Raw genomic sequence first — 26,077 nt, 5'->3', positions numbered from 1 at the left:
CTAAGACTACAATAGTGTATTTTTTTAACCAATTTAGATTGACCGAGTAGTCAACTGACTCGTCTCTTTAAACTTTAAACAAATGTTAGGAGTTTGAATTTTATTTTGTGCATGCAGTAATTTTTTGGCCAGCAACAGACCCTCAAATAGAGTTTAATAGATATGCGACGGATTAATTATTAATCTGTTAAATAACAATAAAGTGTATTTTTTTAAAAGTCTAACTTATATTCTCATTAATCTATTATTCATAAAAAATAATATATAACAAATATTACTGTGCACGAAGTTATATTTAATTTATTGTTCACAGGGTAAATTTAAAGGTGATTGTATGATTTGACATAAAATAAATGATAAAGTGTGACATATAAATTAAGTAAATGTTCTCTCATCCTCTCCAATAATATTATATTAAAATGAGTTGACTTCAACAAAAAGATGATACACTATTTCTCTGTTCTTTTTGGATAGAGAGCAATTAACATATCTCAAAGCATTAATTAGCAAATGGCATATCAATCCCTTTAAACAATGAAGAATGAAGCATTATTATATTATTGAACCCTAAAATATAAAACATGAAGCATAACTACTCATCTCATTAATTATTCTCATCAATATAGTTACTGTTTCTAGTTGATAAAGCATAATTCCCCTGCTTCCCTATTAGTAATACTATGCCATTCATTCATTCATAGCTATCTAGGGTTGCAATAATAATTTCCCATGTGGTAATTAATTAAAGGCATTTTTGTTCCTTTCTTTATGCATCCTAAAACACTAGTAAATTTCCTTTTAGTACTATAACGATGTTGTTTTGCAAATAAGTCAAATATATATTATTATTATTATTGTTGATGTGATATTAAATCTTTTTGAGTTGACAACTAGTTTACTCTACCAAATATAATTGGATAAAAATGTAACATTAATAATCTGCATTGGACCCCTTTCATTGATGATTATGGACGAAAGCATAATAATATTAAAAGGGTGAATCATTTTTATTAAAGAGAGGTGATTTTCTCTTACTCCTCCTCCTCATATGCATGGCTTTAAAATATATAATGGAGGATATTATTTAATTATTACAACAATCTATGGCATCAATATACTTCAATAGAAAAGCATTGGTAATATTTATTTTAGATGCAATAATTTATAAAAATAGATTTTTTTTTTCATTTGGAAAGTCCTACCATGCATGCTCGTTTCTAGGATACTTTAATTCCAAAGACTTTTTGTATATAGTATATACCCTTATTAATTGGTGGTGAACTAGCATAGGGACAACATTTTCAAAGAAGCAAGAATATTCTCTTGAAATAAATAAACATGGTAAAAAGTCCCACATCAACTATAATTATTTAGGGCATGGATAAGCCTATCCATATACAGATAATCTATAAACACAATAATAAAAGAGTTTAATTTTAATATATTTAAAATATATTTATTTATATAGTAATATGAGAAATATTTTATTTAAATTATTAATGTATTAAAAAATTAAATTTTAACAAAAATTTAAACTTATAATCTTACATATACTAATATTTTTTAATTTTTTTAGCCATATTATATACGCTATAAAATCAACCAATTTGACTTGATATAATAGTTAGTTTACAAGTTCACTTAAGTAAGTCTTGAGATTTTGAATCTTGTCTTATGCATGCAACAGTCTATTGAAATTTCAATCCGCGACAGATTAATTTTTGACCTATCAAACTAAAGAATATCATAGAAAAACAAAAAATATATATTATCAGATAATTCGGGTATACCATTCAAAATTTAATTAGGCTAGTATTCAAAATTTTTACCATTAGACATATATATAATAATAAAATAGGAGCCTTTAACTCGAAATCGTATCGCTGTTTTCTTTGGAAATCCAAAATTACTTTTTTCTTTCGTTCTACAAGCATGCATACATACAATATCAATCACAATACTTTTCACACACACACACACAAAGATCCTTTAAACAAGTAACTTACAAACATTAATCATCATTACAATGATGACTCGTATCTTTCTTTATAAAAATATAAATCTCAAATAATAAGGCGAGGCAAAAGACATCTACAATAATACAACCATGAAGTATAGAAATCACGGCATAAGCTTCCTCGTCCGCTTCTTAAAAAGAGAAGTCTGTAGGGGGTGAGAACCTAACCACACGGTCTCAACAGAAAGTTTAAAATTGTCATAAGAGAATATGTGTAAAAAAAGAATGGATTTCAACCGCAGTGATTATCGCTCGCCTTATGAATCTTTTCAAAAACCAACAGTTACTTATTCAAAACCCAAATTCATACTTCCATTAACTCTATGCTGAATCAGTTTGACCTTTCATACTTTACCAAGCCTTAACCATAAATCAATCACGGCCTCCAGCCCATCACATAATCAATTACGACCCCTGGCCCAAGCAAAATCAATCAACACACAAATCACCACAAGTCAATGCGCGTATCAATCTTTACCAACTTACCAAATTACGGCCTCTGCCCTAGCCAGTCACGGTCTCTGGTCCAAATAATCAAATTTGGCCTCTGGCCCACATCAATATTAATTCTCGGCCTCTAACCCAAAGTAATATCAAATCTCAACCTCTGACCCAACATATAATCAATTATATGCCACCACACTCCAAACTAACAAGTCACAAACTCAAGTAATCAAATAGACAAACAGACAGTCACACATAGAGAACAAGTAAGGCAAATAGTACAATTAGCAATTAACAAGATATCAATTAGGCAAATCAAGTTAACCCCAAGAAAAGGCAAACAAATGCAGTATGTTGTATTACTGTTCTACTGGCCATGAGCTCACATGTCGATTAAAATGTCAGAACCTGACACATTCGGTAGTTAATTCGAACATTGTCTCTAGATTTCGCATCCCAAGAGGAATACAAACGAAGGATAGTGTCTTTCTACATCGAAGGAGTGTACCTGCCTTTCCATCTTTCCAACATTTACACCACAACAAGAGAGGAAATCCTCCATCCTCAACTTTCCTATCCGTGAGCAGTACAAAATCACTGTCCTCACAACATCAATCATAATCTCATTATATTTACAATCACAATCAAACTCAATTCATAATCATAGTCATTACTAATCAATCTTAATATTCTTCTCATTCACTTTGATATGTCATTCTTTAATTAATCATTTTAGGGACTAACTAAATTCAACTTTCAAGCTTCTCATATTCAACTTAAAGTACTCCTAAAATTCTCACCCTTTACCTTATAATTATTGAAACTCACAAATCAATTCTCCAAATTAACAAAATCATAAATATTCTAGTTTTCTTTAACTGAATTATCAAACTAACTTCAATAATCAATTCCTTTAAATTCATTTAAAATTTTCAAAAACATAACTCTTAATTAGAATTAATTGAATAAAACACACTTTCGATTAAACCAAAAAATTACTTTTACCCAAAAATTTAGCGCATTAAAAAATAAACTATTTTTAAATTCATTTTTTGAAAAGACAAGTTAAATTCTCATTTTTACTCAACTGAAAACTTCAAACTAACTTCAAGATCTTTCAAGTTTCATATAAAAAACTCAGTTTAATTCATTAAAATTCAACCCCAATGTATATAAAGTCTTAAAACAGTTCAAAATTCATACAAGAGTTACATGGGTCAAAAAGTTGGTTGGATATGCTAAAATAGTTAAAATTAATATTTTTTCAAAAATAGGACAGTCGTGCATACGCATGCCTCGTGCGTACGCACAAGTTCAATTTTGCACATACGCATGGGACGCGAACAAAAAAATTCAATTCTATAAAGCAGGCCTTGCATACGCATGGGTCGTGCGTATGCAAGACCCTAATTTCTGTAACTTCTGCAGAATTCAGTTCTAAATCTCAATTTTTCAAAACTCATAACTTTTGGTACAAAATTTATTTTTCACCTGTTTTTAGACTGTTTTGAAGATCATTTAACTAACTTTAATTTAAGATAGATTTCACTCAATTTCATGCTCCGAGCGCCAAATTATGGCTAGTCAAAAATCTATTTTTACTAAATTTCACACGATGCTCATTTTGACCAATTTTTAAAATCCAATTCAATTTCAAACCATTCTAAACCTAGTCAACCCAATTCTAACTCGTTTAGCACATTTCATCAAACATACCCATTGACAATAACAATACATAACACTTCTCAATTCATCCAAAACTCATTAATTTAACAATCAATTCACACATGATAATCACCACTTACCATGACTTATCAAATAGGAGATTTCTCACCTTATTCTGGCCTTAGGCCCAAACTCTCATATCAAACATCATTCAACTCAATTTCATAGCTCATCACAAAGCATTCCAAATCACAACATTTATTTACTAATCAAACATACATTCTCAACTATTGTCAAGCACAATATTTACACTAATTCATCATTCAAGCACATCATCAATCATACATACCAATTCATGAGGCTCACATAATTATTAAAAATATAATTTTTATATCGATTTCGATTTATAACAATCCTTGGTAATAAAATAGTTTTAAGAAAAACTCCTATTTTGTTGACGGCGGTTTCCAACCTCTTGAACTTCCTTTACCATCCAACCCAAGTCTCAACTAAAGCTCTACATTGCAAATCAATCTCCCAATCATCTTAATTTAGTCTAATAATACCAAATTTCATACATTTCATCATAGGGTTTCACATATGATGGGATAAATCAACGGAAGAATGCCCTCTTACATTTTCTAACGAAAATTTGGACAAAAATTTTGCTAGGACGTAAGATTAATTCTCTCCTAAACATTAAAATCACCGTTCATTCAATATCACAAACCCAAACTCGGAATCGGAAGCAAACTAAGAACTAGAAATGGATACTTGAAATTACTCACCATAAAAGTTAGATAAAAATAAAGAGAAAGTCGAGAACGACGCGTGCCTACAAACAATTTATCAATCAAACATACGGTTTGAAAGTTGTGAGCAATTGAAAATGGTGATGAATAATAAAAAAGAGTTTGCTCCCACCTATCTTCTCTCTAACCATCCCTCTCACTCAAAAAGAGAAAGAAATGAATTGAAATAGGTTGAGTGAAGAATTTATATATCATGAATTTAGGCTCAGTTGGACCCATTTGCAATTTTGAGCTCGTTGATCCTACCTTAAACCAAAAGCTTTAAAATAAATGTTCAAATTTTTATTTTAAATATTTTTTTTTGTTTTTTATAAAACAAAATTCAAAATTTTAAATAATTCATATTTTAATTTATTTTAAAATCCGGGCATCTCCCTCCCCCTTTCCTATTCATTGGTTTAATATAGGACTTTATTTTTTCTAACAAATTTCAACTTATAAATTGCTTAGTCTTATAGTTATAGAAAGTATTCAAGATTGTGATGCATAGATTAATCCTTTGTTGTACTATAAATGCGGCTCATGTCTTAAAGAAGGAAAGAAAGCGTGCCTTATATCTGAAAAGGCTAAATCTAGGTGAGAACAAGACAAAATTTTGTTTTTACCTAAAATATGCAAAATTAAAAGAAATACAAAAAACATATAGAAAATTATCTTTCATTTTATTTTTAAAAGAACTTATAGATAGTTCATCTACAAATGTAACAAACTCTCTTTTCTACACATGCAACCAAGTTGGTAGTTTGTTTACAAAGAAAATATAAGATGAAAGTTTTGAGTAAAGAGAATTTTTTGTGATCCTCTCATTATTCATACTTATTTACTTTAGCAAAATAATTTAATCCAATAAATATTCTCTTATATATTAAATTTGATTTGGTAATGACAATTTAAAAACCAAAAGCACATAAAAAAGTAATAATTAAGAATCTTAATTTATCATTTTAATTATATTTTTAATATTTGAATAAATAAAAGTTTTAAATTTTTAAAAAAATATTTAAAGCTTTTTTATTTAAAATTAAAAAATAAGTTATAACTCTCCATCATTTTCCATTCATAAATATTCAAATGATAAATTTACTTAAGGATCTTAGTAACATTTGAAAGAATTCAACTAGAGAATTATTTTTTTTAATTAATATCAATTAATTTTTTTAACTTATTTTTTATTATAATTTTTAAACCTTAAATAATCATAATTCTAAATTCTAAATTATTCAAAAACATAATAATTAAAAATACAATAAAAAATTAATATTAACTAATTAAAATATACTTATTCAATTTGCATGTGTGAACACAATATATTGAAATATGTTTTTCCTACGTATGTGGTCCCCCAAAGAGAGAGTCTTGTATGCCAACCCTAATTTTTCTTCTTTTTTCAACAAAAAAAAAGAGAAAAATCAAAGGCCTATATATAAGCTCACGTGTAGGGTTCAATGCACTTACGGACCGTAATAATGTAAAAATTCATCATTAGTAGTGCAGGGATTGGTATTATGTGAAATCATTATAAATGACCTCAGAAAAAGAAGTAATGAAGGGATAGACTTAAAAGCTCTACTTTGCAACAATATAAATATTTATATATATTCATTGATGAAGTCATGCATGCCATTTGCCCCTTCCCCTTGTTAAATGCCCTAATTTTTTTAATGATATTTTTTAACTTGACAAGATAAAAATTAATCTGTCGTAAATTAAAATTTTATTCAAGAATTTATCTTTAGTAAATAAATTGTTACATATATAAAAGATGAAATTTAAATTTTCAACACTTACTTAAATAAATTAAATATTTTATTGTAGCTCTTTTTCTTTTTTTTATTATTTAATTTTCCTCTCTTTTTTCACTTTTTTTTTTAAATATTACAAATAGAATACTATTTTTTTTACATGTTTAATTTAGATTTAAAATTTTTAAAATATATAATAATTGGATTTGACATCATAAAGTTATAAAATAGCTTAAAAAGGACATTTTGGTAATTTTCTTAAAATTTACACAAATTGTTCTTTAATTAAATGGTAATTCTAACAGAGAAATTGACAAAAGATTGTTTTTTACTTTATTTGATAACTTCAGAATATTAAATTACACACTTTAAAAAAATTAAAATATAAATAATTTAATTTAATTTAATAACAGGATCATTTGATTGCAATTTTCTCCCTTTTTTATTTTTTTTAATTTAATTTTGTTGCACATTAACTCATTACCCTGTGGGTCACATTAAGATCTTTGAATTGCCAATAGTATCACACGCTGAAGAATGATGAGAAAGATATAAGCAAGGGTGATGAAATTTCAAAGGCATTCACGTGTGTTGGTCCTCCTTAGCTTGATGATGCTCCACAAAATAATAATAATAATAATAACAACAACAACAACAATAATAATAATAATAATAATAATAATAATAATAATAATAATAATAGTTTCCTTTGGTTTCTCATCACTACTGGGCTGATGCAATCATCTCCTATTCTCTTTTAATGTTTTTTCTTCTTTTTTTCTTCTTTCCTTTTGGTGAAAAATAAAGATGGGTCATTACCACTCTGCATAATTGTAATTATAAGCAAGGTGTATGATGATGGGTATTCATGAGTGCCAGTTATATTTATGTGACTATATATATAAATATAACTTTTTCTTAATAATACTAATTGAAATAATTATTTTTCAAAATCAATATTTTTAGAACACTGAATAATTAAATTATTGATTTTGTTAATTAACAAGTGTTTCAAATTAAAGATATTTTATTTTAAGACCATTTTTTGTTAAAACTTCAAAAGTATAATTTTTATTCAATATATTTCATATATTTATATATTTATCATCATTGAAAATTTTGTTTTGTTTTTTTTTATTAAGTTTAATTACTCTATTGGTCCCTATAGTTTCGCAAAATTTTCAATTAGGTTTATATATTTTTTTTCTTTTAATTGAGTCCTTGTACCAAATTTTTTTTAATTAGGTCTCTATACTTTTTTTTTCTTTTATTTAGGTCCCTATACCAATTTTTTTTTTTTAGTTGGGTCCCTATAAAATTAAGTCAATTACTACTAAGAAAGACTTAATTGAAAAAAAAATTAGTATAGAGACTCAATTAAAAAAAAGTATAGAGACCTAATTGAAAATTTCACGAAATTATAGGACTAACAGAGTAATTAAATCTTTTTATTATTCCCTAAAAACCTTTTACTTTTGATTATTAAATTAAGTAAAAAAAGTGTTGAATTATTGATAATAAATTAAAAAAAAAATAAGAAAAGGGGTGAGTGAATAGTGAATACTCAATATTTTGCAGGGGTAAAAGGAAAATGGGTTATTTAAGAGGGGGGTTTGAATGGATTATTACTACTAAGGGAGAAGAGAACCATTATTGTTGGGCCTTTGCCATCATTGTTTGTTTCTGACGAGATTTTATAACACCCTTTTTTATTAGATTCACTCACGCATTTACACCAATTTACTGCCACAATTTTTTTAGCCTTAGCCTTAGATAATAAGAGATACCCTTTTGCCTCCCTATGATTTCTTTCTTTGACTATATAATTATTATTATTTATTTATTATGATTTATGAAATTAATTTAATGAGATATGTGATATATGGAGTTGTTGACCAGAAGCACATGTTGGGATAGTGAATATGTTTTTATTGAACATGTCATCATAGGAATTAGGATAGCAACTCATGAAGGCTATAACTTTGAGTTGATTTTGCTTATTTTCACCATACACTTGGTGGTAGCTATATATGTCATTTTGAGGTCAAAAGAAGGGCCCATATCATTGCAATATGGACCTAGAATTTCAATATATATTTTACATATTTAAAGTCATATTCAAGAAATTCTAGATAGTGCATTTTGTTTTGTTTAATTATTCTGTTGGTTTTTATAATTTTGTAAAATTTTTAATTAGGTTTTTACACCAAAATTTTTTTTTCAATTAGCTCCCTCTTGATAATAATTGACTTAATTGTCTAGGAACTCAACTAAAAAAAAAATTTGGTACAAGGACTCAAATAAAAAAGAAAAAAAAGTATAGGGACTCAATTGAAAAAAATTTGGTGCAGAAATCTAATTAAAAAAAATATAAAGACCTAATTGAAAATTTTACAAAACTATAAAAAACAACAGAATAGTTAAACGTTTTTTTTTCATAAATTTTTATTGTTTAAAAGTCCTAGATGATTATTTATATCGGATAAATTGATATTTCTATCATTTTAAATGTCAAATTGATTTAGAATAAAATTTGTTAGTTGTTTATTTAATTTGTCAAATATGCATTTTAAATTTGATGAAAAATAATAGAGGAATTAATCTGTCGGATAGAAGTAAAAATTTATTAAAAATTAAAATATTTAATTTAAAATTAATTAGAGACTAATTTAAATATTTTTTTATTTGTTCAAATTAAAGCTTAGATAGCTTAGGGATCACTCATCTTATTAATCTTCAAGACATATATTTCGAGGTTGTTCAAGGACTTAGTAATTATCCATGACAAAAAATAATTTCTCATGTAACAATGAGAATCGAACTCAAACTTTTATATAATTTAATATTAATTGTATTAATTATTTTTTTATAATAAAATCGTTTTATATTTGATAATATATAACTTAGTCTTACTAAACTTTTTCAAAATATGGGGACTATATATAGTATTTGCGAATCTCACAACAATTTTATTATAAAATAGGGAAAGTATAAGGAGCCAATGAAATATTTATATAATGTGCACAATGGAAGTTTATGGAGTATTAGAGATATAATTATTAATGTTACATTTTCCTATCAGTTGAAGTTTTTGGGATGAGTGGTATCATGACATGGTATTAAAGCGTTATATACGAAAGGTCAAGAGTTCGATCCTTGGTGAACCCATTAAAACTTGTTATAACATTGTTGGTTATTTAAAATTTAATTTTAAAACTTGTTATATATATTTAATTTTTTAATTTATAAAACTATAAATTTAATCTAATCCAAATTGTTTGAAATTAAATCGAACTCTTTAAAAAAACCATTCAATCCAAATTATACCACAAATAAAATTATTATTTAGATCAAATGAATTATTAATTCAAAATTAATCCAAAGTGTACCGTAAATATTCTAGATATTGGTATATGGAAGCAAAAAATTCTTGAAAAAATGTGATGAATTTTGGGGCAAACTTGTTATGCAGAGCACGAGGATATGGGTAGGTGCTAGGTAGGCACTAATGTGTTATGTTCCATTTGTGGGTAAAGGGAACATCACAAGAAAAAGTTTAGAACTCAAAACAGATAATCATTATAAGAGATAATTTTAGGTGCATGGTAGTTGTAGTCATAAATTTTCGGGTTCCAACATACTATTTCTGTATATGATTAAATATTTTAAATATCAACAAGTCTAACTTTAACACAAGTTTTTGGTTTAAGTGAATCTCAACCATATCCTTTGGATATAAATTATATTTCCTCTTCTTCTATAGTAGAAAATAAAAATATTAAATGTAAAAGTAAATTAAACTTAAAGCAAATTCACATATGTATTAATTATTATATTAGCTCTCATGTATTAAGAAAAAAAAAGGATGAATAGGAATTAAAATAATTCATTTTATTCCCATCTAATTTTATATATGGTTTTATTTTATTTACTTTAAAAAAAATAAAAGGTTAGTGTCAATGTGTCATATAAACCAAACACACTAATATGAGTTAGTTGACCTAATAAGTAGCTTGCATATATATATATATATGAGTTGTCATTTGAGTTTAAATATAAGATTTCATATGAATGGACCATATACCTAATAGTAGCCTGAATTTGTCTTACTCTATCATCTAAAGAAAGAGATGCCAAATCTCTCTTTATCAACTGAACTAATTTCTTGAATTTTGTATTTTGGCTGAAAAGTATTTTAGTTTATATTATCACTCTAATGTTATATATATTAGCATTTTGATTGATTCTGTGGTGAATCATGGATTTTAATATGTATTTTTACTTTTTCTTTAAGAAATACATTTTAATCTCCCTACGTAGTCTTTTAAAAAAATATTATGTGCACACTATAATTTAACCACTAAACTAGCTACTATATGTTTATGTATATTTATACATATTATTTTTTATACTTTTTTACTAAATAATCAACCATCAGAATAATAATATATTATAATAATAAAATATGTAATAGACGGATAATTAAATTCTTTTACAGTATAATAAAAAAAATTACGAGATATTAAATATATATATTTCTATACTAAGTTATTGATTAGTAACTGATTTTTTATGTATACGTAATTTTGTTTAGTTGTCTATGATATTTTCCATCTCAATAGATTAATGACTAATTCGTTGTAGATTTGAGCTCCATTTAAGGGTTATCACTAGCCAATGAGTTACTACATACACAAGAGAAGATTCGAACTCCTAACACTTATTTAAATTGACGACTAAATTGACCACTCGACCAACTCAAATTAATTCTACGTACACATAATATAATTGTATTCTTTTTATATATGGAGATAAAGGAACATAATCCTTAAGGACCAAAGGGTAATCTAGGAAAGAGCTAGCCCTAAACAGGGGACAACATAGTTTGATGCAAGAAAAGTCCTAAAACAGGGGAAGGCACTCATGAAGAGAAGAGGTAAGAGGTTAACACAAAAATTCACTCTAACATGGGAAAATATTAGTAGACACAATCCAACATATTACCAACTGTCAACCATGATGTTCCACGTTATGCCACTCATAACCCATGAGGGTTTTTGGGTGCTGCTTGTCCCCTTCTCTTATTCCAACCTTTTCTTTCCTATTCCTCAATTTTGCAACATAGAGTGCTTTAATTAACATAATACTACTAGGGTTTCCCTTATAATTACCATGATTATGTATTAAGGTAAAGTAAAATGGCCATCAATTGTATCAACACCAGGTTATCATATTTTCAATAATTCTTATTTTAAAATATCGAAATAGAAAAAAATGAGTGTTAACAAAAATAATTAGAATTTAAAAGAATTTTGTTCGAAATGAATTATATTATTAGGACGATAAAATAATTAATTTGGATTAGTCGAGTAGTTAACTTACTCGTCTGTTTAAACAAGTATCGAAAGTTCAAATCCTGTTTTATGTTAAAATTTTAAGACAACTACTATACACCTAGGCTAATTGGTCAAAACATTATTGTTTAATTAATTTAAGATAGAAATTTAAGTGCAGTCGATTTCATGTGAAGTTGATAATTGAGAATCGTTAGATGAAAATTTAGTCAAATCAGTCAAATTATCTAACGACTCTCAATTGTCAACTTCACGTAAAATCGATTACACCTGAGTTTTTACCATAATTTAATTAGCTCATAAGTCACATGTTATTATTGAGAAAGATAGGTCATTTTGGGTTCCAAGTGATGTTAATGCAAAACCCTCCATTAGGAGTAAGAATAATAGAAACAAAGAATAAATAGAGGGTTCTTGGCAAACGCTACACCTCAGCTCTACACACACATAAAAGATTTTGTATTTTCTTTCAAAAATAAAATATATAATGTAATCATTAAATATATTAGAAAAATTAAAAATTTTTATACATATATAATTTAGCTTTTATCAACTATTAGTATAAAATAATTTTACACGTGTATTTAATTACGTAACGATAATCAACAAAAATAATTACATTATATATTAACAGCACAAATGATTTTCAAAAATAATAATTAATCAATATACCGTCAGTATATCAAAATTAAACTCGATCGTTCCATAAACAAGTGGCAGTGTCTTCCTTTTCTCTTGAGGTCTCAATGCACACAAAAAACACCCATTTCAACAAAAGAAAAAGGAATAACATTACGGCAACTAAAATGATTACTACCAACACTTCCCAACACAAGAAAAATAAAAATTGCAAAAGAAAATGATTGAAAGTGAAGAAAAAAAAATATAATAGTAATTATGAAGGGCTAAAAAATAGAAGAAAATAATAATAAAAACGAGAGAGTAATTGATGATAGAGAGAGGGGTGGTGAGTGAGTGAGTGATGGTGTGTTTTGGACCCAATCCAAACCATCATTGCATATCTTGGGACGGCCTAGCCCATCATCATTTTAGAAACCCCTAACTGAAAGCCCCCATTATTGTTCCTCTCATGTCCATTATGCCTTCATTTTATTCCCATATTGCCCTTACCACCTCTTCTCCTACAAACAAACAAAATCAAATTTTATGTTTTTTTAGTAGAATCCCATGCTAAGTATCCTCTTAGAAGCAATTTTATTCAAGTATTGGATATTTCATAAAATTTTATATTTGGTTCTTTCGGCACCATTTTTTTTTCTTTATGAAAAATATTGGAATTCTTAAATCATTCTTTTAATTATTTTTTTAATTTAAAAAAATTAATTTTTTTATGTTTTTGGAGAATAATTAAAAAATAAATTAAAACTATTAATCTTTACTCTTTTTTATATCTAAAGAAATTTTATAATAATCATTTTTTATGTGAAAATTATAGCTAATATTTTCCTATTTTGGTAGCAAAATTCTTTCAAGAAATTTAGTTGTCCAATATTTTTTCATTTTCAAAATCTTGGAAGTGTCTTTAAGATACTTATGGTCAATATTTTTTTTAGGAGAAACTATTATTTAGATCTTTAATGTTTTAAACATCTTATTTTAATCCCAAAAATTTTTAAATAGATTTAATGTTGTTGTGTTATTAAATTTGACACAAATAATTAACATATTGAAAATGCAATATCGTTTTATTTTAGTACGTAAAATCGTAAATAAAATTTATCCTTTGGCAATCACCAATATAAATGATTTTCTTTAAATTTTAGAATGTTAATAATTGGTTGCTTAGGTTTGAGATTTTATACGAAAAAGAATAAAAAGAAGAAGTATTACAAAAAAAAATTTGATTATGTTTTTTTAATACACAAAAATAAAAAATATGACTTAATTAAAAATGTTGTTAACGTTTACGTCACTCATTTTATTAATTATTCATATTAAATTTAAAAATGCTATATATATAATTTTAATAAACACAAGTAGATACAAAAGATTCATATCATTAACCCACAAGAAACTCAAAAGTTTAATTGGGTGAGTGAAACATCTTATACACACTAGACACACATTAAAGTTAGGTAACTATATATCTTAAATGAAATAATCAAGTTCTTCTTCGTACTTTGCGTTGTTCACAGTATTTTTTAATTTGACAGATCAAACATTAATCTATTGTAAATTTGAATTTTATTTAAAAATTTATTTCTGACCAATGAATTACTATATATATAAAGCGAAATTCGAATACTTTTAACACTTATTTAAGTGGACGGGTGAGTTAACCACTAGTCCAAATTAACGAGATAATCAAGTTATTCTTCACACTTTAACAGCCTATCATGTATCTATCTACAAGTTAATGAACAAAAAACACAAACACAAATAAAAAAAAAAAGAAACCATCATCATTCACATGACGCCATAAGCATGATGATGATCATAAGAACCAAAACATAAAATCTTTTAGGCTTACTAACCGGCCGCCTTCCATGCTTACACATGCATGATTGTTGTGTCAGACACAGAAGGGGCACGTCCCCCCTCCTTCTTCTCAAAATATCCTTATTACTATCTTCATATTTATTTTACACCTATTTTTTCAAAACATTTATAATATATAATTTTAAATTAGTGATTACAATAATATAGTTTTTTAATAAATAAATAAATTATTCATATTTAATATTATTACAAAGTTTATATTTTCAATCAATTTATTCTATTTTGATAATCAATAAAATTAAACAGAATAATTACAAATTTTAATTACGAAAAATTTAAATAGAATATGTTTGAACTAATCTAATTTTAATAAATATTAAGTTAAAATATATTTTCTATAATTGATATTAATAAAGAATAATATTATTAAAATATGATTAAGAATATCCATTTTTTTAGAAAAAAATATATTATTTTACTCTAATTAAATGTTGAAACAAAATTTCTCTTCAACTCCCATTGTTCTTTCGCTTTCTCTTTCTCTCTCATCCTTTGTGTCTGTGCTCTTTTTTCTTCTTCTCTGCTTCTTAGCTTCTATCTATTATTACCTCTCTCTCTTACACACTTTTTGGCTCTATAAATTAACACCCCATTTGTTCTCTTTGTCCCTCACTTCACAACTAACTAAACCTCTTATTTGTTTTTGCTTAAACTCTCTCCCTCCTTTCTATCCTATAACACTTCCAATTCTTCTCATTCTTCTAACTATTCATTCCTCTTCCACAATCCAGAGATAGAGCTTCTTGCTTCCAACAACATTCACCACTTCAAAAAGGTGATCTTTTTTTGAAAAGTTCAAGAGAGAAATAAACATAAGAGGACCCCACTTTCCTCTCTTTGTTTTTTTCTACATTTATGTTCTTTTTGTTTCTCCTTCTTACTTTCACAAAGAATGAAGAATCAACATGATATGTATATATTGACACACATTAAGGTTTTGTCACATTGTTTTGTGGGAGGAATGTTTTCTTTTCAAAACCTTTTTTTCTTCCTTCTTATTTAGTGGGATTCCTCTGTTTCCTCTGTTTTTTTTTTTAAATTCCCATGTTAATATTTTTTATTATAATAATAGGTTTATAAATAAACAAATAAATAAACAATAGCCTCCTCAAAATAGTTTCTTTGTCTTTCTCTAGCCACAACCACCAATTTTTTACTATATAAATTGATGTCATGTTTATTTATTATTTTCTTCTTTCCATTTTACTTTTGGAAACTTTTGGCTTACTTATATATATGCTTGAAAAATTTAAGAACTATTTTATTTATTTTATTCTTTTATTTATTTTTTTTATGAGACATACAAACACACACAAGATCTTGGTATGAAGCTTTGTCTCCTTTCACATATTAGCCTTTATCCTTTTCTTCCATCTTGGGATAGCCAAAAAAAGAAACAATTTTATTTTATTTGTTTTATTTTCACTTGCTTTCAACTCAGGGCAGGTTTTGTACAACTATATATCATTCTCCTTAATTATTCTTTAGATTTATTTTATTTTATTTTATTTTATTTTTTGAGACAAACCCATATGCTCTATTTATTTGACAATGTGGTCCAAATAAAAATAAAAAACAAAAACAAAAAAGAAACTCAATTGTTATGTTCTGGCCTCCACCTGTTCTATACATGCTTTTTTTTTTCCCACTCCTCCTCTGTTGTAATTGGCTTCTTTGTTTAAGTGTCATAATTATATCTACCAAAGCAAAATTCATAAAAGCAACACATTCATAAGGAAGCCTTTTTATTTATTTATTTATTATTATTTTTTTCTTTTTTGGCTTACCTAATAAGTTGGTTGTGTGTCTTTCTTATTCTTCTTACTTTATCTTAATGATCACACTCCTCTTTTCATTATTTTTCTCAATCATATTCTTATATTAATTACATATAATATATATATCATTGATCATGCTAATTCTTAATTATTTAATTTAATTAGTTAATTAATTAATTAATTAATTTTTATTGATTTCAGGATTCATTTGAGAGATTTATTATTGTGATGGAGAGGCTGAACTCAAAGCTGTATTTGCAAAACTGTTACATAATGAAGGAGAATGAGAGGCTTAGGAAAAAAGCACAACTTCTCAATCAAGAAAATCAAGCACTTTTAACTGAGCTGAAGCAAAAGCTTTCAAAGGGTAATAAGGGAAATAATAATAATAATAATAATAATAATAATATTAATGGTCCAAATACCCTTCTTGATCTTAGCCTCAGTTCAAGTTCAACTCAAAATGCTTCCAATTCCACCAATTAGAAAATACTAAAAAAAAAATAGTGGCTTAATTAATCTAATATTAGTGTATGGTATATGAATGAGAATTGAAGAAGCATGTTGACCCCACTAGTGACTATTATTATTTTTATTTTTATTTTTATTAATTTTAATTTTATTTTTCTTTTTTTGTGTAAAACCAATGTGGGAAGTAGTAGTATTAGTTGTAGTAGTAGTAGAAGTAGTGTCTGTTCCATAGGACAAAATTAGCATAATGTTCTAGCAGGGTACTATTACTTCCATTTCCATGTTTAATCATGTCTTCTTTTTTTGGGAGGGTTTTAGATATATGAATTTCTGAACTACCAAGGTATATGTATGATGTATCAGACCCTATATAATTAAAAAAAAAAGGAATATAAAGTTAGTACCATATGTTTACCCCCTCATTCCTTATGTCTCTCTGTTTTTGTGATTGTGAGAAAAATTAAATGTGTGCACTCTAATTTTTCTAAATTATTATAATAATTAGTCCATATTTAATATACAAGATATATTTAAATTAATACAATAATTTAGAAATATATTTAAAAAATTGAAAATTAAAACAATTCATCAAATTGATGATAAATAAATAATTAACCCTTAATCACATCCAAAACTAGAAAAATAAGGTTACAAAATATTAAGGTGGGATAAAAAGGTCAAATTAAATATTCAAAATAGATAATTTTATGGATATTTTTAAAGATTGGATATGAAGGACTGCATAGAAGGCTTATCATTCAGATTCTGTTTTGAAGAGAGAATCTAATCACACAAATAACATCATCTACAAGATTCAGGAATACTGAAAGTCAATGAGGATTCATTAGAGTGTGTGAGGAACAGAAAGAAGAGGGATAAGATATAATCCACAATTATTATTATTATTATTATTATTATTATTATTATTATTATTATTATTATTATGCTATAGGACATGACATAATTTGATTTCAGTATGGTTGACTGTGTCTTATGTTCAAAAATACATTACTGCATGTCAGAGTTTTCGATCACTTCTCTATCTATTTTTTTAAAAAATATAAATATTATAGCACCACTAATTATTTTTATAACTTGCTTGATCAAACTTCAAGATACAAAGAAAAAAAGTATAACAATACTATAAGATGATGTATCCAAAAGTTAAGACAAAAATCAAAATAAAATAGTGGTTAAATGATTAAATCTAGTCACATGATCTATTTTTTTTTAATTTCTTGCATCACATTATTCTAAGTACTTTTTTTTTTCTAAATTACAAGTCTTTTAAAGGAAGCAATTACATTTGAGCCTAACAGATTTAAACTCAAAATATTACTTAAAAGAATCAAATATATGCTACTTGAACTAACCCTCATTTACAAATTAGTTGTTTATTATTTAAAAAAAAACTTATTTAAATTTCTGTATAGCCATATGAAATGAATGTAATTTTTTATATATAATAATTAATTTTATGACTAATTTTTAATATATAAAAATATTTTTTTTCTTGAAAGTAATGCAATAAATATAAAGGATAATGTCTAATCAAAATGAGTGAAATTCACAGAATTTTTTCTTGCTGTTACTTCTGCTGCATCATCTAACTGAAACTGACCCTCCTAAGGTCACCAAAGCATGTCACCAGCTCAGAATGTCAATTTTGATATTAGAATTAAGGACCATAGGCATCATGACTCAGATTCCCTTTCCAAGACCCACATAAGTCAGCAACATATCTAATACATTTAAATACCACAACAAAAATAATATATTCAAATAGATAATATTAATGTATGTCTCTCTCTACGTCTATATTGATGCATTTGTGTAAGAGTTAATATATTTGATTTTTTTATTAATTTAATTGTTAAATTATAATTACTTATCACATAAATTGTTTTTACTAAATTTTGTAAATATATATAACTAAATAGAAATGTGCATTGTGTTGATTTAAGTATATATAAAATGTGTATCAAATAATATCAGATTGGTATAAAATTTTGAAACTATTTATTAGGTAAATTTTCAGGTTAATTTTTTTTATATTGATTAAATATATGTAATACATTGTTATTAGAAGTATGGATATTTTTGTTTGATATGAAATTTTTCTTTAGTTAATATTAACTAAATCGGACAGTTTAATTTGTTTGAAGAAAAAAAAAAAGTTACAAATCGGAGAATCTAGTTTAATTTATACTTTTAAATTTTGTTATTTTTAAAAATAAAAATTGAAAAGACTAATTTTGATGTTATTTTTATAGTTTTCAAAAACGTAAATCAAACAATTTGAATTTGTGATTCTTTTCAAAAAAGTTAAACAGCATAAATTGATAAGTCCAATTTTTGAAAATTACTTTGTAACTAAACAACAAATTAGAGACATCGAATTTCTTTTACTGTACAATATCTCCTCACTTATTTTTTGAGATTTTAGAAATAAAATAAAAGAAATAATTATTTTTTTATACTTGATTTTTTAATTTTAATTTTTTAAATACGATTTTTTTATTTAGAGTGAGTTCGTCGCACTTTTCGGCCAATTCTGTATTTTTAATTTCACTTCAATTTTTTTTAGAAAAACACAAAATTCAAATTTTTAAGTCATTATTAATTTATCATCGTATCCAAGCATACATGGGAGTACACCAAAATACGTAGACAACAAGTATGATTTTTTTAACATTGTTGGCGACAATAACAACCATTATCATTGTCTCTAGAAATATATAGATACACAGTTATAAGATTTTTTTCATTGTAAATTAAAAAAAATATTATTTCTCCAATAAAAATATGATTTATTCTTGTGTACTCTTGTTAATTTCTATATATTCTGAAAATGATGATTAATAATTTGAGTTAGTCATTTTTTTTTAAATTTGAGGTGAAGTTTGCTGAAGTTAGATGAACCGGTTCGGCAGTATGACAAACTTGCTTTGAATAAAAAAAATATATTTGAAAAATTAAAATTAAAAAATATAATTTTAAAAATAATAATTTTTTTATTTCAAAAATATTTGTTTGTTGTGTTACACACTACCGTGCAGTATAGAAAAAATAATAAATTTAGCAATGTTAATCATAAATTTAACATATACTAACAAGAATGGATTATGCCTCATATATATAAAAAGGAGATAAATAATAAATTAATAATTGAAAATTATTTGAAGAGAAGCAGAGGGAGAGAGGGAGGGCCAGCATGTCCCTACATTTTACCACTGAAAGTATTGGATTTTAACTTACTTGTATTAAATGTTTTGTTGAAATTATATTCTCTTTGCTACAGAGTATCTGCTGTATGTAGATTCTGCCATCATAACCATATCTAATACTACATTATGGAATTAGGACGTGTTTCATTTCATATATGATATGATATCATGAACATAGGGGAATAGCAATGAGAAGAGGGAAAAAAATTACATTATATTTTTTTTTAAATGAAAAAGGTTAGATCAAGTAGGAGAATTAATTTAATTGAAGGAATTTTGAAACCACTCAAAATTGTTGAATTTTGAGCATCATCTTTATGATTGGTTTAGCATGAATGCATGGTCAATGATAAGCAAAATTGTACTTGAGTTTCAACTCTGTTTTCTCCTATAATATTTTATATGGGTAAAAAAAAATACTCTTTGTTGTTTGGATAACTTATTTATATACTTATTTACCTTTGAAATTTGTTTACATATTAAGGGCTGTTGTATAAATTACTAGAGATCTATATATCAATCTTACACTAAATTCACCAATAACCTTGATAATATAAAATAATGTCTATAACTTAGGGTTAACATAACAATTCTTAGAAAATCAACTTTGTAGCATCTTGATAATACTGCATTAAAATCCATTGAGTACCATTTAACAAATTAAAAAACTACTTACTTTTTTTTAATTGTTTGGTTTTTAAAATAGAAGTCTTTTAGAATACAGTGACTTACCATAAGTCCATAAGTGAATACTTCTTAAATAACAACACATCACAATGTCTTTTAATGAATAACTTCAAGGGTAAGTAAATAGCATTTCAACATTAGAATTATGCAATTATAAGGTATGATATCCGTTAAAATAGTCTGTTAAATTGAGCTGTTTATTTAATAAATAGATATTTGGCTTTAAAAATAGATTCGATTAACTTGTAAATTAAACGGATTAACTCATGAAATAAATAGATTAGTTCTTTTAATTTGTTTAAATTTTTTTATCTTTTATGCTTTTAAAATTTTTTTAGTAATTCAATCCAAATATTTAAAGTTCTATGAAAAATATTTCAATTTTTAACCCAATAATATATTAAAAATGCAAACACTTTGGCCTAAAAGTTAATATTTTAGTTGAAAAAATCATTTGTTTTATTTTTTAATTAAAAATTACCCATCAAGATAATAAAAAACCATCTTAGGCATTACATCCATACACCCATGTATTACACACCCACACAACTCACTCACACACACTACATGAGAGTACACATAAATGGTTCTATATTCCTCCATGAGGACTTGAACCCGGTGCAGCTCTGTGGAAGGCACACAAAGTGGCCATCTAACCCAGGCCTCGGCTGCGATAAGACTTTTATTTTAAAGACTCAATACAATTGATATGAATTGGTCCACTCACTTAAATCCACGAGTATAAACGGGCGGACAAGCCCATTTGAAAATTTTACTATAATACACCAATTATCATAACAGGACCATCAAAATTAAAATCCAACAAAAATTTTCTTTCAAAAGATTAATAATAACTAGAATATTTGTTCTGACAGAAATTTTGCTGTTCTCTTTTATGCCTTAGCCTTAGCACTCTCCCCTCTCTCTAAAAGCTTACATGGATGAACTTCTTTACTAGCCATGTTACATATAAAACATGTTTTGTTTGTGTTTCCAATCGATGTGATACTTTACCATCTTCAATTATCATCAGTAATGAGTGTTGCATACATGAGTAAATTCCATGTATCTGGCAAGCCTGCCACACACCAATGGAGACAATCCATGGTTCTATGGGCATTGTAAATACTAGGATGTGCATCTTTTCTAAGCTGCGAGAGTGTTGTAATGTTAAGTAGATGAAATGGTTTGGTTATTTTATTTAATATATCTTCCATTATAAACACTTGAGGTGGCAATCCACTTGGATAGCTTGATCCGCTTAATGGTTCTGTCTCCAATGAACAATTTTTCACTTGTGGTTCGTTCCATTCACCACCCCTATTAGTACACAAAATATAAAATGAATCAGAATATATATAACGCTAATAATAAAGTAATAAGTGATGATATGACAAGCTAATTATTTTAATTTTTAACTAATGACTAATGACTAAATACTTAAGAGTAAATTATCAAATTAGTCTTTGAAAGATCATTTGTTCTTCAAATTGGTTCTCAAAAGATTTTTTTAATCAAATTCATCCTTAAAAAATTTTAAATTAGTCATATTAGTTCTTTGGTCACTTTCTTTGTTGATGGTGCCAAAATTTGCTAATGTAACACGTTAGGTGACACTCCAACACACACTTGGACTATTAACATAATAAGTTTATAAAATTAGATCAAATCAATACCTAATTGAGAGAAGAACTTGAGGAATTAGAATCCCTCAATTCGGAATTGATTTGATCTAATTTTATAAACTAATTATGTTAATAGTCAATTAAAACTCATAGGTGTGTGTTGGGTGTCGCTTAACGTGTCACATAAGCAAATTTTGACACTATCAACAAAGAAAGTAACGGAATGACTAATATGACTAATTTAAAATCTTTAAAGAACGAATTTGATTTAAAAAATCTTCCGATGACCAATTTAGAGAACAATTGATCTTTCAGGAATTAATTTGACTATTTACTTAAATATTTAATTTGGCTTCTAAAATCTTATTTTAATTTTTAAAATTTTAAAAACACTAATTTAGTAAAATTGAGTTTTGAACACCATAATAATTTTATATTCTTTTTTATGCTAACTTAGTAATTCGAAGATGAAAAATCAAATTGAATCGTGAATTTAAGAGACTACTATTAAAATTCAATTATAATATTTTACGTAAATAATCTATACATACAAATGTAAAATGGATTCAGAAGACATGCAAAGTGTATTTTCGAAAACTAAAAATAAATATAATTTTAAGAATTAAACTAATAACATTTTTTGAAATTTTTGATCACTTTTAGTAAATTTGCTAAAAAAGGAAATTATTTCTTAAATCTTACTTCCAATGTGAAGGAGTAATCCCTTGATAAAAAACTTTGTTCTTGTTTGGATTAATCTCTGCATTTACCCAATTAACCCATGTTGTCAAACCCAACTTAAAAGCTTCAATACGATCCATGTCTTTGACAATCTTGTCCCCATTCTGAATATAATCCCATCTGCATCAACAACAAATTAAAATGGTGACACACTTAATTTTATTACTAATCATAATGCGCATAATTATTAATTAATCATAATTTTGGTAGAGCAAAAATAATAATCAACAAATAAATATGAGTTTGTAAAATTCGTACGGTTTTCCAGAATCGTTGCGGTTCCACCAGAACCAAGTGTTGAAAACCAAAATGTCCATTTTCTTCCATAACTCCCCATTTTTAATGGAATCAAGTTTTAGGACTCGACCAATTTTATCCTCATAATCAATATCAACCAAATATTGTTGTCTCATAAAAATCACTGAAATTCCATAGCCCTGGAAAAATAACAATGGAAATGCTTATTATATAAATCTATATGAAATAGATATAACACACATCTTGAAGGAAACAAAATACAATAATTTTATAACATGAGACACGTATTTTTAGAATTGAATTTTAATACACTAACAATGTAAATTGTTTTATTCAGTTATCTATTTACATCTGGTGTTTTTGATAATTTTTCACATTGTCAATGTAAAAAGTAATTTTTTTTATGTGGCGTTACGTGATTGAATAAACGATATTGTATCAAAATTAAATTATATTTTTATCTATTACCAAAAGCATTTTTTAAATATATCTCTATATTTATGTCACAATTCACTTAAAATTGTTATTATTAAAGTAAAGTATATTTTTTTATCCCTAACGTTTGCGATATTTTTCAAAAATATTTCTAAAGTTTAATTTTGGTTAATTTTGTCTCTTAAAATTTTTAATTTGTATAAAAAAATTATCTTTAAAAGTTTTTAACTTTGTTCCTAAAGTCTTGCATGGAATTAACGTTCAAAGATAATTTTGTAACAAATCAAAAACCTTAAGAAATAAATTGAATAAAACTAAACGTTAAGACTATTTAAAAAAAAATCACAAATATTAAGGGCAAAACATACTCTACCTTTATTATTATTATTGAGAATAAACTATTAATTTAGCCCTTTAAAAGAAACCGGCAAATTTTAAATTGTCTCTGAAGAAATTTTTGGAACTAAATTATCTCAGATTTTCAATTTTTACAGGACTAAATTGATAATTTGTTCTAGTCAATATATATCAATTATATGAGAGCTTAAGACAAAGTTAAATTACAAACTGGGATTGTGAAGTTGTGGAAGGAGGCATGTTCTGAATCAGATTGTATTACTGCAGATTCAGGTGCAGATGCATGAAGTAAGCATACAAGTGATTGCCATTGGTCATGGCCAATAGAATCTCCAACAAACATTATTTGCTTCCCTCTCAATTTCTCCAACATTAATAATATAAAAAATTTTATACGGTCATTTAATTATATTTATATATTTACATAACTTTTTAAATATATTACTTTAAACATTAACTATTTTTACTAACGTGATAATATATTATGTTATTTTGTTCTGGATGAAAATTAAAATTTTTATCTAATAACTACTATATATATATATATTTTGAGAGATATTATTATGAACAGAATAAAAAATTACAAACCTTGGTAAATCGCAATTGTTAGGTTGCCATCGGTATTTGAGGTAATTTTGATCTTGACGACCATATTTCAAACAATCAAATTGATAATCAATGTTGGGACATGCTAAAGAATCATAAAGTGGATAAGATTCATCCCTCACCCAGCTCCCTTCATAGAAATTGCAATTTTCTTCTTCTTGTAATCTTCTCCAAATCACATTACTGTTGTTGGTTCCATGTACCCTATCATAGTGACCATAGGCTACAAAAATGGCCACTACAATAATCCAAGCATATACCATCTATAACAATATCCATATATATGGCCAAAAATATATATTAAATTATTGACAAATAGATTTTATATAAATGATAAAATTATAAAATCATGTCGATTAATAATATTGTCCATTTTAATATGATGGAAACTCAGGTGCAGTCAGCTTCACGTGAAGTTGATAGCTGAAAGTCGTTAGATGAAAATTTAGTCAAATTATTTAAATAATTTAATGGCTCTGAACTATCAACTTCACGTGAAGTTGACTGCACCTGAGTTTTCTCTATATTATATAGAAATTACTTAACCTATTAAAACGTGTCTAAAAAAAGTATTCAGATTCTTATAAAACATATTTTATTTCTCTTTTTTATTCTCATAATGTGGTATATACATCCTAGCTATAATTAAGGATAGACATATAATAATGGATAGATATGGTTATGTATATATGAATCAAATAAATTTATTCATTAACATTTAACAATATGAAAGAAATTGAAGAGGAAGATGTGAGTATCATCATCACATAGGTAACAAGACTAAGAAAAAGGAAATTGGTAAATGCCAAAGAAGATGGAGAAAAGAGTAGGATTATCTTACCCTAATTTCTTTCTTCTTTTGTGCACTTTCCTCTTTGCCTTCGGGGTTATGTGTGAGAATGAAGAGGGTATATACACCACCATGCATTTATAAGCTAAGGAGAACCAAATAAAACAAAACATTACTATTCAATATGTTGATAATTGATAAATGTCTAATTTTTTGGGCTTGGTTGTGTCACATGATAAAATAATGGTACAAGTATATATAAATATATATTGGCTTCTCTACATAATGACATGATGGTGTTTTGCTCGTTGTTTTGTTCACTAGTAGGGTATGGACTGTGAGTCTCGTGACTCAAAAAGGTTTAATGGGGACCCTTTGTTCTCTTGTCTAAATGGAAGATCAATAAATCAGTTTGGGTTTATCTTGTAATTAAATCATTAATATATACTTAAATAATTAAGTATTGAAAATTCAAATATTATCATCAAGATTTGACCGATTTCTACAAAGTTTTTTTTTTTTAATGTTCAAAATTAATTAATATCGAA

General features: G+C 26.2%; 2 protein-coding genes across 2 annotated transcripts; one reads left to right on the top strand and one right to left on the bottom strand.

Annotated features, from left to right (window-relative positions):
* The first annotated feature begins 15,190 nt into the window (after positions 1-15,190).
* LOC107476377 (protein LITTLE ZIPPER 4) lies at positions 15,191-17,243 on the top strand. The gene is made up of 2 exons (XM_016096171.3): positions 15,191-15,329; positions 16,534-17,243. Exon 2 carries the CDS (start codon positions 16,561-16,563, stop codon positions 16,816-16,818), a length of 258 nt encoding a protein of 85 aa, XP_015951657.1. The 5' UTR covers positions 15,191-15,329; positions 16,534-16,560; the 3' UTR covers positions 16,819-17,243.
* A 4,209-nt stretch (positions 17,244-21,452) lies between these two features.
* On the bottom strand, positions 21,453-25,693 carry LOC107476204 (protein trichome birefringence-like 41). The gene is made up of 6 exons (XM_021136205.2): positions 25,581-25,693; positions 24,703-25,002; positions 24,345-24,497; positions 23,342-23,520; positions 23,045-23,203; positions 21,453-22,037 (listed from the first exon to the last, which is right to left on the bottom strand). The coding sequence occupies exons 1-6, from the start codon at positions 25,665-25,667 to the stop codon at positions 21,737-21,739; spliced, it is 1,179 nt and encodes a 392-aa protein (XP_020991864.2). The 5' UTR covers positions 25,668-25,693; the 3' UTR covers positions 21,453-21,736.
* Positions 25,694-26,077: the final 384 nt, after the last annotated feature.

The sequence above is a fragment of the Arachis duranensis genome, chromosome 2, assembly GCF_000817695.3.
Source record: "Arachis duranensis cultivar V14167 chromosome 2, aradu.V14167.gnm2.J7QH, whole genome shotgun sequence".
Taxonomy (NCBI): Eukaryota; Viridiplantae; Streptophyta; class Magnoliopsida; order Fabales; family Fabaceae; genus Arachis; species Arachis duranensis.
This window is presented reverse-complemented; position numbering and strand designations above follow the sequence as displayed.